The 14228-nt window shown below is 33.6% G+C and overlaps 1 protein-coding gene across 8 annotated transcripts in view; it reads right to left on the bottom strand.

Moving 5' to 3' along the window:
- Nucleotides 1–14228, bottom strand: part of LOC128251095 (uncharacterized) — a 76975-nt gene that overhangs the window by 20013 nt on the left and 42734 nt on the right. For 3 of the 8 annotated variants that reach the window (XM_089346563.1, XM_089346565.1, XM_089346564.1), the window contains exon 1: nt 1354–3608. The exons of the other annotated variants lie outside the window; for them this stretch is intronic. In XM_089346563.1, coding sequence (XP_089202689.1) covers nt 2852–3259 — 408 coding nt within the window. In that variant the 5' untranslated portion in view covers nt 3260–3608 and the 3' untranslated portion in view covers nt 1354–2851. Of the gene's footprint in view, nt 1–1353; nt 3609–14228 lie in introns of those variants that run through there. 8 annotated transcript variants of the gene reach the window in all.

The following is a 14228-nucleotide window of genomic DNA, read 5'->3' as shown; positions in this document are numbered from 1 at the left end:
GGGAGAATAAGGCGGATGAGGAATTTTTCCCCAATCAAGCTCTTCGATCTTCTGTGATGTGACCTTTGCAGTGTGGGGTTGCGCATTGTTCTGATGAATCATCACTCCTTTTCGATTCACTAAAACGGGTCTTTTTTTATTCAAAGCTTGGTTGAAACGCTCTAATCGTTGGAATTACTCCTTTGCAATCCCACCAGATAGAAAGAAGAACCTTTTTCTCATGAAGTTCCCTTCTCGGTTGTGGTTGAGTTCTTTTCCCTTTTACCAAGCCACTGTTTACGACATTTAACATTCCGATAGAAGATCCACTTTTCGTCACCAGTCACAAGTCTATCCAAAAAGGGTGAAATGAGTTAGCGAAAATGGAGAGACGAGCAGATGTCAACTCGGGATTTGCGGTTGCTTTCGAACAATTCATAAGGCACCTATTTTCCAAGTTTAGGAACCTTTCCAAGTTGTTGAAGATGATAATGAACAGTTGTATGGTTTGAACTAAGCTTTATTGCCAATTCGTCAACTGATAATGCAGGATTTTCTTCAAGTAATACCTCAAAGAGCTTGTCATCAAACTCAACTGGATGTCCTGTTCGATCTTCATCTTCAAGGCTGAAAATCTCCCCTTCTGAATTTTGAAAATCATCTTCTGCAAGTTTTTTCATCCAAGCATTCTTTCCCATAAACCTGAGTGTATGTTTCGAGTCGCTTCGGCTGCAGGGTTTCCTTTTTTGTATATATATATATATATATATATATATATATATATATATATATATATATATATATATATAAATATATATAATATTGGGTTGTCCGGAAATTTCGTGCCGATTTTTAAAGGAAAGAAAAAGGTCAATAAATACTTGCCATTACATTTTTAATCAACCAAATATGAACCAATGCGTCTTCATCTTTCCGTCAACTTGAAAATACCCTCTTCCCAGAATTGAGGTGGTTTCATGGCAAATAAGTGGAAAGGTAAGCTACTATAAATCGGCACGAACTTTCCGGACAACCCAATATATATATATATATATATATATATATATATATATATATATATATATATATATATATATATATATATATATATATATGTATGTATGTATAAATATATATATATATATATATATATATATATATATATATATATATATATATATATATATATATATATATATATATATATATATATATCACGGCTGCCATTCATAGAATAATAAAGCACCAAATTATTTGCTGCAAAAAGCCCAGATCCTATTTTATAAACCCAGATGTTAGAAAATAGGTATGTAATTGGTAATTCAATGAGAAAATATGTTGTATGACAAAATTAATACAGAATTTAATACCTACTTTATATCATATGGCAGCTAATTGTCAATTTCGTACACATCCACATCATCTTCATTCACTCCTTCAGTAATGATAGACTCATTTTCTTCCTTTTTGAAGTTCAATCTACTCATATATCTACGATGACAAGACCCATCCACTACATCTTTAATAAGTTTAGTGTTCGGCTCCCAAGAAATGCATGATGCTCCTTTTCTTGTAATTATTTGCTTAGTCGGCGATCGTTTCGGCCTTCAACCTATTAGTGAACTTTATGTTTCTGTAATTTACTTAGGAAAATATGCATTCCACACACGCTGATGAATGAGGTAACACCGTCAAATAAGTTATGAATTGTGACAGCCTCTCAAATTTAGTGTCGTCAAGCCCGCCTTTAAGATTGCGTATGGAATACCAGAATTCAGGGAAGCTTTTTGAGGAAACAGGAATATCTTCGTATTGCCGAAATAACCTCCACTCATCGTCGAGTTCATTAAGTGTGTTTTCTGGTGCAATTGCTGGAAAGTATGATGCCAAGGGAAATATCGACTGAGGAGAGTTAGTGAGATTGCGCGCTACTTTTGGATCAAGTATTTCTAAGAGAGCAAACACTCCAGCTTCATCGAGAGGAAAGCGCATTTTTATTTAAGAGCATAATTTTATAAAAGAATTTTTGCAGTCAGTTTTGAATCTAGCTGAGTCACCAACGATGGGGTTTTGTTCTAGATATCTCAATGCGCATCCACCGAGGTAAATATCACCCATATCTTTGTGATTTGTTGTGTTATTAAGATCAATATCTGTTAATTTAGATACAGCTAAAACATTCTCTTTTATAAAACAACTAAGGATATTTTTATACTCACTGGATATAAGTATATGCAACAGATGCAGTCAAAAGTGTTCCGATTGAAATTCGACATTAAGAGCCTTTACTTTCTTTAATATATAATATAAGAGCAGTATGTCCTTCGTCCCTTTGTTAATCATTGTTTCATAGATCCTTTTTGCTCCGTCTACTTTTTCTACCTTAGCCTCTGACTGAAAATAAAGTTCAAGGGCATCCCACTGTTCTATTATAACGTTAATTACATTTTCACACTACCAACCCTCTAGTTTGCAAAAGCTTTGGAATCTTGTTTTTTTTTGTTTTGTGCCACTTTGTATCATATTGAAGTCATTTTGACGTTTGCTACTTCGAGAAAAGTAAAAAGTTAAGTCCTTTAAAAAGAATCGAGATACGAAAGTAACACCTTCACTGCATGACTTGAACTAAATGCAAACGAATGGCAAACACTGCCTATTGTAAATAGTCGAAATATCGTTTCTCAATAACTTTTGAAACTCACTCTTGTTACCCATCAATGTTGAGCAATTATCGCTGGCAAATCCAAGTATGTTGCTCATAAATAAATCTTTTGTAAGCGTAGACTTGACAGTATTGTACAAACCCTGAGACGAACCATTTTCTACTACAATTGCACCCAGAAGAGCATCCTTGACATTAAGCAATTGTTCATCAAAAAAAGCGAACAACAGCTGCTAAGATTTGTGTCACTGAGATGTCCGTACTCTCGTCTATCAATAATGAAAACTTTTGTTTCTTGAGAATTTCCAAGATTTCATTTTGTTCATAATGAGCAAATCCGTCTTGCATAATGTATGTTAATTTTGTTTTTTTCATTTGTAGATTTTTAGCTGTTTCACTATCGGGAGAGGCCTTTTTACAAATTTCTGCTAAGTGATTTATATGGATGAAAGGTATGTGATGTTCAGCAACATAACGTGTTAGTAACAAATCTGCCTTAGCTGCTTTTTCATTTAATGTATCATGTTTTTTAACAATAAATGAATCTAATTTAATAGCAGATTTCGCACACTCAAAAGCTTTCTTGTGTTTGACAGTGTTTTTATGAGCTAACAGCATTGATTTGTTAACACTTTTCAATACAACGTTGCAACAAACGCAGTAGCAGGTGTCAGGATTTTTATCATCTTGCTGTAATCAGACTTTAAGCTCAGCATCCTCTAACCACGACTTCTTGAAATTTTGGGTGTACCATTTCCTCTTTTTGGACACACTATTGTCTGCCATTACTCGCGAGTAACAATCGAAGCATACACCATCAACACAGTCAAGCTGTCAACTGGTGGTGTCTGAGTTTCAGACAAGTGTACAAGCGGCCACCAACGCGTTGTAACTTGTAGCTGCCCGGTATGACGTAAGCATAAACAAATAATGAACGCATACGATCACCTACAATATTTGTATCATTACGTGAGATGATTATGGATAATATATAGAAAGTTTACAAAGTATTAAAAGAGGTGTAACATATTGCATACAAAGAGTATGACAGCTAATTCTCTTTAAAAGATAAGTTTGCAGCCAAAACTAACTTTAAAACCCAGATTTAATGTAAATTTAGAAATCAAAACCCATAAACCCATCATTGCTAAAAAAAAAAAACAACCCAGATCAATATATATATATATATATATATATATATATATATATATATATATATATATATATATATATATATATATATATATATATATATATATATATTTCTCTTTCACTCTTTCCCCTCCCTTCCCCCTCTCTCTACATATATATCTTCATCTTTTATTTTTTATCTGTTTCAGTCATCTGACTGCGGCCATGTTGGGGCACTCCCTTGAATTTTTAGTCGAATTAATCGACCTCAGAACTTATCTTTTAAGCCTGGTACTTATTCTATCGGTCTCTTTTGCCGAAGTGCTAAGTTACGGTGACATAAACACGCCAACACCGGTTGTCAAGTGGTGATAGGGGGAGGAACAAACACAGACACACATAGATATATGTATATATACATATACATACGACGGGATCCTTTTAGTTTCCGTCTACCAAATCCACTCACAAGGCTTTGGTTGACCCGAGGCTATAGTAGAAGACATTTGCCCAAGGTGCTACGCAGCGGGGCTGAACTCGGAAGTGCGTGGTTGGGAAGCAAGCTTCATATCTCACAGCCACTCTTGCGCCATATATGTGAATGATTTTATTCAATAGAGGCATTATATTTCTTGCCAACGTTTGTAAAATTAAATAGTTTATTACTTATTGTTAATTGCTTATTATTAATTCCATTGTTTTAAGTACCCATTAATTTTTACAGCTAGATAAACATCGAGGCTATATATTTCTATAACTAACATGTAATAAGGTATGCCATACTCGCTGCATGACAGCTATAGCATACATGCAATAATAAATATAATTTAATTTCTCCTGTAACCAGGGTAAATATATCACATAAACTCTCCATGGAATTTATTGACGCTGAAATAAGATTCATGCACATGATCACGAATAAATTATTATATTGATAATTCTACGTTAATCAGCAGGGGGTTTATATGACGATTCAAATAAACTGAATGATTCTTCAATACGTTTGACTTTAGTTGGTTCTGCCTCTATAGCAACGGGGATATTCTTCATTTACACATGCTAGATTCTGCAACTGCTTGAGATACCAGTGTAGCCCCTGATCACTTTGCAAGTGACCTGAAAAATCTGTTAAAAATGTTTACAAGATGACACTCTTATGGATATGAGGTGCAGCCTTTTTTGGACATTCAACCTTTACTTTACCTCACACTTTGAAGGCTGTGAATTTGCCACCAAGACATGGAGATTGCTACAAAAGAGACAGTGAAAACCTTGGCGCCTCAAGATGAAAATGGTGATTATGTTGAATTCCTGTGGAAGACATCGGACACGTGATCAGCAAATGTCATCACGGTAACATAACAGTGTCGCTGAAACAATATACAATGCCATGAAAAAGAAAAAAAGTGACCTGGGAAAAATATAGAGAAGCCCTTACTGTTACTGAATACCTACCTGCCTAGTCATCATCTTGAGGAATACAAGAGGAACATTTCCATCAAAATGTCTAAAAAGTGCATATATAACAAAGTGTGTGATAAACATAAATTATTTGAATTACATGTGCAAATCATGAGACGAGCCTCTACATAATTTCTCTGTGCCCAGTTTTACTGATAAAGAAGGAATTGGTTAAAAACTATAGCGGGAACCATTTGCCCAAGATTCGGTGAGGTAGAATCGAACACTGAACGTTATACCATAATTCCAGTGCGAGCCTCTAAACCCTTTGACCATGTCTGGATCATGTAGATATGCAAGCGTAACATAAATTCAGACACACATAAAAATAAATACATTTACGTGGGTATATGTGAGTATATGTACAAACATCTATCTAGGTTTATGTGTGCGTACAGCGATGCATAATTTAGTGCCTCATGTTCGCGTAGAATTTATTTGTCAATTTTCTAAAGGGGCCGGAACTCAGAGTACTGTATTATAACTGTGTAGTGCACTTTTTATCATTTACTCATACATGTACTGTATAGACATTTAGTCATAACATCACATACACACTCTCACACACACACACACATACGCACATATGCACACATACATACGCACATATGCACACATACATACGCACATATGCACACATACATACGCACATATGCACACATACATACGCACATATGCACACATACATACATGTATACGCACATGCAAAGGCACGCACAAACAGACGCACACATATATGTCTGCATGTAAGTATGCATGCGTTTATCTACATATACATATGCATATATACGCACAAACAAATACACATAAAAATATATATTCGTATACACAAATATTTCGTGATACATGACTTTGTATGACATGTACATGCAGTCTTTATTCCTAATATTAATTTCGGTTGTGTATATATTAATATGATTGAAATTACTTGTTCGCACTCGTGTAAGTGTATATATGTATGTGTATCTGTGTATGTCTCTGAATGTGTTGCTGTGTGCGCGTGTGTGTATGGGTGTCTGCGCGCGCGTGCTTGTATGTGTGTGTGTTCATTACTATGGTATTTGGTCTACTATCATTTTCGTTTCCCCATTATTCCTTTCTTTACTTATTAATCTTTTAGACTAGTATTCAGTCAGTTTGTCTTTCCCAAGAATAACTCTTAGTCTTTTGTCTGCCACCGCAAAATTACATTACTGGTAGTGAGCCAACACATCAACTAAATGGTCTCTGAATCACTATTCACAAAGTGATGCCAGAAGTCCTGTCTTCTGTCTGTCTTGTGTACCTACATTACTCAATAAAGCTTCAGCATTGATCAACAAACATTAAGAGTTTACAAGAAAATAAAAGGAACCCATTTGTTGCTATTACGAGAATCGATATTTCAATCAGGTATGGAAATCAATTCATTTAGGCACATCGAATAGCATTGAAGACGTCTCTTCTAGTTGTTATTGATCGAGGAGCCAAAGAGAATTTTGTTGAAATTCCCTGCCAGTAAAATAGAATGGAATTACAAATAATAACTCAGTAATCAATACAGCTGAACGTTAATAAAACATGTTGCTTTAACAGGAGTTTCTATGATTTCAGTAGAAGTGTTTCACTTATAGCCTATTATTTACTTATTCACTTTCTCTCTCTCTCTCTCTCTCTCTCTCTCTCTCTCTCTCTCTCTCTCTCTCTCTCTCTCTCTCTCGCTATCTATCTCTCGCTCTCTCTCTCACATACACACACACACTCACACACACACACATGCACGCACACATGTATGTGTAACTGACGCATATATGTATGTATGTATGTGTACACACACACACACATATATATATATAAACACATATACATGTATATATACATATATATATATATGCATATACATATATATACATATATATGCATATGTATATATATATTCATATATCTATATGTATTAATGTATATTCTTCTATCAATACACACATACATACTTACATACATATGTATATATATATATATATATATATGTATATATATATATATATATATATATATATATATATATATATATATATATATATATATATATATATATGCATGTATATGTGTGTGTGTGTATGTGTGTATTTGTATGTATATAAGTATGTATGCATGGATGGATGGATGTGATGAAATTCAGCGTTTCTAGCGAACTAAATATATTCAGTGTTTGGGTGTCAATCTGAAGACAGTACAATCTGAGGACATGTACCGACAGTAATAAAAATCAAATATCCGGTCAACATCATGGTGTTTGGAGTGATCACTAGTGAGGAGGAGGTAGTACTGCGCTGGGTCAAGGGGGGGGGGCTACTTTGAGACCCTATGTCTGGCAACAGGACTATGCACCATGCCACACAAGCAGAAGACCCCAGTCATGGTTGTCAAATAATTTCTGCGACCACATCACCCCTAACATCTGGCTACCTAACTCCCCAGACTGCAACCCCCTTAGTAATTATTTGTGGGTCGCAGTTGAGCGAGAGACCAACAAAACTCTTTGTAACACCAAAGATGACTGAAGGCAAAGATTATGGTAGCATTGACCAGGAGACTGCCCAGAAGAGTTGCAAGAGATTCCGAAGTCTTCCGGAGGTCGTGATGGAAGCCAATGGCGATTTCATTATATTTACTGTTTAGTATTTCTGGATATTTTTATGTAATTTTGGTAAATAAACCTGTTAAAATGAGATATCAGTGTTATTTTTATCTTTGCGTAATTTAGACGATAATTTATTCATCGCACCCAGTATATATATATATATATATATATATATATATATATATATATATATATATATATATGTATATATATATATATATATATATATATATCATCGTATTGTGTGCCGAGGAGAGAGAGAAGGGGAGAGGCGGGGGACTAGAAAGAGGGAGAGACAAAAAAGGAGAGGCAGAAAAAGAAAGAGAGTAAGAAATAGTGACAGAGATAACTATAAGTGCTTCTCGTACCTCTTTCAGTACTTGTTTAAGACAAGGAATAGTAGCAAAGAACATTTAAATATGTAAACTTGCCCTAAGATAAATATACACATATTTTCTTTGTAGGTACATTCGAAATCAATCCTCATCGTTTATTTATTTCATTTAAAAATATACATAGAACTGACTCATTTCTAACTAGGTGTACAGTACTCTCAGTGAATGCATATATCGATTAGACGAATTTCAGACACACACACACACACACACACACACACACACACACACACACACACACACACACACACACAAATGTATACATACGTATGTATGTACATACATATAAATAAACAAACGAACATACTTATATACATACATATATAATACATACATACATACATATGAATTTAAGCAATATATTATCACAATAGTATAAAAATATAACATATTGTAAAATATCGTTATTTGAGACATAAAAATAGATTTGAAAAAGAGACTGCTATAATAACTGGCCCCATAGAACACTGAGCACAGAAATGCTTAATGCTTGTCTTGTAAATGGAGGAACCAATGTGCCAGAACAATTCTATCATGCCTTCTGTGCATCCGTAATGCTAAGCTGAAGATTACACACATTAATAATTTATACCATGTCCTAATTCTTTTGCTTGACCTGTTACATTTCATCAAGTTGAACTGTTAGATTTAAAGATAAGAGAGAAAGAAATGACTTTATTGTGCAAGGATGCACAGTAGCAGAAGTAACTGAAGAACAGCTGGTGCCATTCTTCGACGAATTCATCTGTTTTAACTATAACCAGAAGCTACAGGCTTCTGGTTATAGCTGTAGAGCTGTGAAATATCTCCATTCTGCGACACGGTGCAACATCCGACTAACACTAAATGCTATAATGCAGTGAAGTCCCCCCGTTTTTATGGATCATCGTATATCTGGATCGCAACCAGTGGTACGGACAACTAACTAGGTGCTTTATGTCCGTTCGACGAAAACTGGTTGACCTATAGCTTGCGTGAAATGTAGTTGCAGAAACTGAGTAGAAGCCAGCTACATGTATACATACATACATACATACATACATACATACATACATACGTACATGCATAGGAAAATCAATGTAATTGATGTTACTTCTGAAAATCCATGAAAACTCATGCAAATATAAGTATTTACAAAGAGAATTTACAAAGGTATATCAACAAATGATTTGCTAAACTGAATGTTATTCCACAGAATATATACCTGACATCGATGGTGTTATAAACATTCAATGAAAACAAAAAAGCAAACACCAGTAAAATATAAACCATAAAAAAATTACCTATTCAAGAAATTTGGTGATGAACACAACAAAAGACTAAAAAGAAAATAAGGAAAATGCTAATTAGATAAATAAATAATATATATATATATATGTAATAAAATTTATCATTGGCGCAGGCACGACTGTGTGGTAAGAAGTTTACTTTCGCACCGCATGAGTCTGGGTTAATTCCAACAGCTTGGCCCCTTGGACAAGTGCCTTCTACTATAGCTTCGGGTTGACCAAAACCTTGTGAGTGGATTTGGTGGACGGAAGATTTAAAGAATTCCGTCATACACGCACCCCACCCACATATATATATGTATTGTAGAAACATCTAGAAGTATTGCGAAGAGATTAAGTGAAAATTTGAAGCAATATGATAACATAAACAGTCCTCCATATTCTACTAACATGCAGGCACACTGGGCCGACTTGACATTCGTATTTTATACAAGCACCCGAAGGACCCATCACTCAGATAAATACAGGAGTACGTCCTCATAAATGAAACGTACTCCGTATTAAATAGGAAATACGCATAGAAGGTAGTGATACCCCAATTCCCACAAAATATACATACAGAAGTACATTTGCTTGTAGGCTGTTATGTAGGCAAATACCATATATATATATATATATATATATATATATATATATATATATATATATATATATATATATATATATATATATATATATATATATATATAAATATATATATATATATATATATATATATATATATATATATATATATATATATATATATATATATATATATATATATATATATATATATATATATATATATATAGGTGCAGGAGTGGCTTGTGGTAAGCAGCTTGCCTACCAACCACATGGTTCCGGGTTCGGTCCCACTGCGTGGCACCTTGGGCAAGTGTCTTCTTCTACAGCCTCGGGCTGACTAAAGCCTTGTGAGTGGATTTGGTAGACGGAAACTGAAAGAAGCCCGCCGTATATATACATATATATATATATGTATGTGTGTGTATATTTTTGTGTGTCTATGTTTGTCCCCCCACTATTGCTTGATATCCGACGGTGGTGTGTTTACGTCCCCGTAACTTAAGGGTTCGGCAAAAGAGACCGATAGAATAAGTACTAGGCTTACAAAGAAGAAGTCATGGGGTCGATTTACTCGACTAAAGGCGGTGTTCCAGCATGGCCGCAGTCATATTACTGAAACAAATAAATAAACACACACACACACACACACACACACACACACACACACACACACACATACACACACACACACACACACACACACACACACACACACACACACATACACACACACACACACACACACACACACACACACATATATATATATATATATATATATATATATATATATATATACACACATACATACATATATATATACATACACACACGCATATATATATATATATATATACATTCAGATGAATATGGTACTTAAGTTGAGGTACCAGAATTTAGTACGGTATTATCCATACAATTTCAAAGTAAGGTGATTGAAATCAAAATAAGCAACAAGGATATCCAGATCGTTTCATGCAAGTCCATTTAATTGAACAATGCAATCATTACATCAATTTGAAATGCAGAGCAATTCCCAGCTGCACAAAGACATAGAATTTAATTAAATTAGAACAGATGGACACATTAGTATAATTATACCTAAAATCTCCAAGAAGTTAAGGAGATAGACAAAGAACATGTTGCCTGCACTTCAGCATAGAAGTTACTAAATTATCAAGAAGATTGCTTGTCACTGATTTTTTTTTGTTTTTAATGGGTCAATATTAATTTATAGACTAGTTTATCAAATCCTTGTATGTCTACTAAAGCTGAGAGAATAAAGGGCAGTATCTATTAGGGGTAGGGATGATGAAGCAGACAGAAATCATAGTTGGTATAGTCATAAAAATCAAGATTTATTAGAAGCAATATCATGAGGTTTGGTAAAGGAAAACTTAATACAAAATGTTAGCTGACATTTAAGGTGGGTCGCCCACTAGCAGACTATTGATAATGAAACAGTGGAAGTCTTATGTAGTACTATAGTTAAATATATTAAACAATGTTGCTATATTGTATACAGTTAAAGTTTATGGCTATTCAGAGGGTTATTAAGGAGAATATTATAACAAAAGGATAGAAATTTATGAATACTTTTGAGTATGTAGCAAACTTTTACCATAATAGAGGGAGGAAACGAAATTATCCAGAAATAGTTTAATATTTATACATATTGTACACTTAAATACTAACTCATTAGATGGAGTCTGTGAATATTGATTAATTGGTATAAAGGAGTATTGAGGTACAAGAACATGCTAATTATACATTAACAAAATTATAATCTAAGCAGTTACTTTATAAGTAGTGAATATACCAGTATAGTTTTATATGAGCTAAGTATGAATTTATAGAGATACAAAGATTAGCTTAATTTTATGAATAAATAAAGGCTAATTATCAAATAATAAAGAAATAAAATTAAATAATCAAGTAGGGCAGAACACCATAGAAAAAGAATAAAATAGCTTAATTACTAATACTATGGTAAAGTATATGTAGCTTATTAACACCAACAGAGAAGATTTATAGAAAAAGTATAATAATTCAAAATATATTAGACTAAAAATTATGCATTTAATTATTTAGCTAATATCAATAAAAGACTGATATCTGGTATCAGCTAAAGGAATATTTAAGTTATGGAACATTCATATTTTGCACTAATCTTTTTTAAAAACTTAGGTTTATATTATAGGTTATTGAGATTATCTGTGAGAGTGAAGTAGAGTTCCGCGAAGACAACACGAGGGAACTAGGCCACCTCCTTACACTAAGCTATGACCGTAACTACCGAGACAACCATGGCCTAAGTAGATTCTTCCCCTCCTCTCACCCCTCTCTCTATATATATATTTACACACGCACACACACAAATATAACACATACACACCGTGTATAGGTGTGTATGTATGTGCAAAAGAGAGGGAAGCGTGAGTGAGTGAGTGAATGAGAGAGCGAGTGAGTGAGCAAGCGAGAGAGAGAGAGAAAAAAAGAAAGAAAGAAAGAAAGAAAGAGAGTGAGCGAGAGAGTATTGTACTGTCCACTTTGGTAAATTTGTGAGGAGAAGTGAATGCTTGTAGCAAGTTTTTTTTCATCAACGAAAAGAAGGGACTTGTTTAGTAAAATTTAGTAGGAAATTTTTTCTTTCTAAAGCAGATCCTCACTAGTCTCCATAGACTTGATTTTTTTTCTTCATGAATTGATTTATCTTCTCTTTTATTCCAACTAAAGGAATATGGCATTGAATAGTGTGTATCTGCTTGCGGAAATCTGTCGGACAGTGATAGAACAGTTATCTTTACACAAACATTTGTATATGATTTGAAAAAGAGGCAAGAGATGATGCAAGGTTATAATCACGCAGCTATTGTTCTTCCAGTGTCCAAGCCATGACCATCCCATCTTTAGTTATAATATTATGTGTTTATGCTTAATCTTTGTGTTGTTGCTTGTTTTAATAGGGTAGGGTCTGGTTTCAGGGAAATGTGGTTATCGTGTTTTGCAGCTCAGTCGACCATATAACATTCACTATGGCATGTCTATTTTACATTTAATGGTCATTCTTAAAAGTTGTTTCATATAAAAACAAACAAAACTGAACATTTTCTGAATTTTGATTATTTCCGAAATTTTGTATAAAGTTGTAAATAAAAACAAAAACAAAACAAAACAAAACAAACAAAGAAACAAACAACATTGGTTATAATTCTTTGACGCCTGGATATAGCCTTCATTAGTGGAATTATGACAGGGAAAAGTTTTCGTCCTGGTTAAAGAAAACGAAAAAACAAATTCAGCTTCCTGATAAGAGACAATATTAAAATATCATTAGCTTTTTTTCTCCTATTCGAGCTTAATATGACAGAAATTTATGAAGATATTCAATGAAAATGATTGCAATTTGTCAGTCGATTATTCATATTATTTATGTTTTCGATATTAATAAATGTTTAGATCGATGTTTCTTGCATCTCTTTATGTTTATGTTTACTGTACAGATATATAATATCACTGATACATTTTTATTACATAAACACAATATCACTTACAATGATATGCAGATTTCTTCTAGTTTACTACGCTGCCATCATTTTTATAACATAATTTTGTTAAGCATCACCAAAATGAGATGTAATATTGAGTAGCAACCTAACAGATAATCTCGCAATCAATTGAAAAAATATCTTTGATCCTATTTATTACAAATATGAATATTTATTGTTGATTTCTCATATTGCTACAAAGATATATCCAGGGAATAATAATAGTCCATTGATTAGACTCTAGTGCTTCACGGGTGCTATTTTATCCCAATTTGATAAACGATAAAGTCGACTTGGCGAAATTTGAACTCAAAATTTTAAACGATATAACTAAATATTGGAAAGCATTTTATCTGGCGTTTCACTTGAGCAAGGAAACTGGTCCATATTCATTTTCATTCCTACATATATGGTGAGGCCATTCCTTACTAATTTTATTTACAGCTAGCTAGAAAAAATGACGGAGCATATGTTTAGAATCTTGCCCAAGAGTATAGGAGTAGAGTTAGAGGCCATGTTAAGAAAAGGGACAAACGAAGTTCACTTTTTATACGGTCATGGTATTTGTGAGCTTTT

The sequence above is a fragment of the Octopus bimaculoides genome, chromosome 2 (assembly GCF_046866305.1).
Source record: "Octopus bimaculoides isolate indiv1 chromosome 2, ASM4686630v1, whole genome shotgun sequence".
Taxonomy (NCBI): Eukaryota; Metazoa; Mollusca; class Cephalopoda; order Octopoda; family Octopodidae; genus Octopus; species Octopus bimaculoides.
Note: the sequence above shows the minus strand (reverse complement) of the source record. Positions and strands in the feature narration are given on the sequence as shown.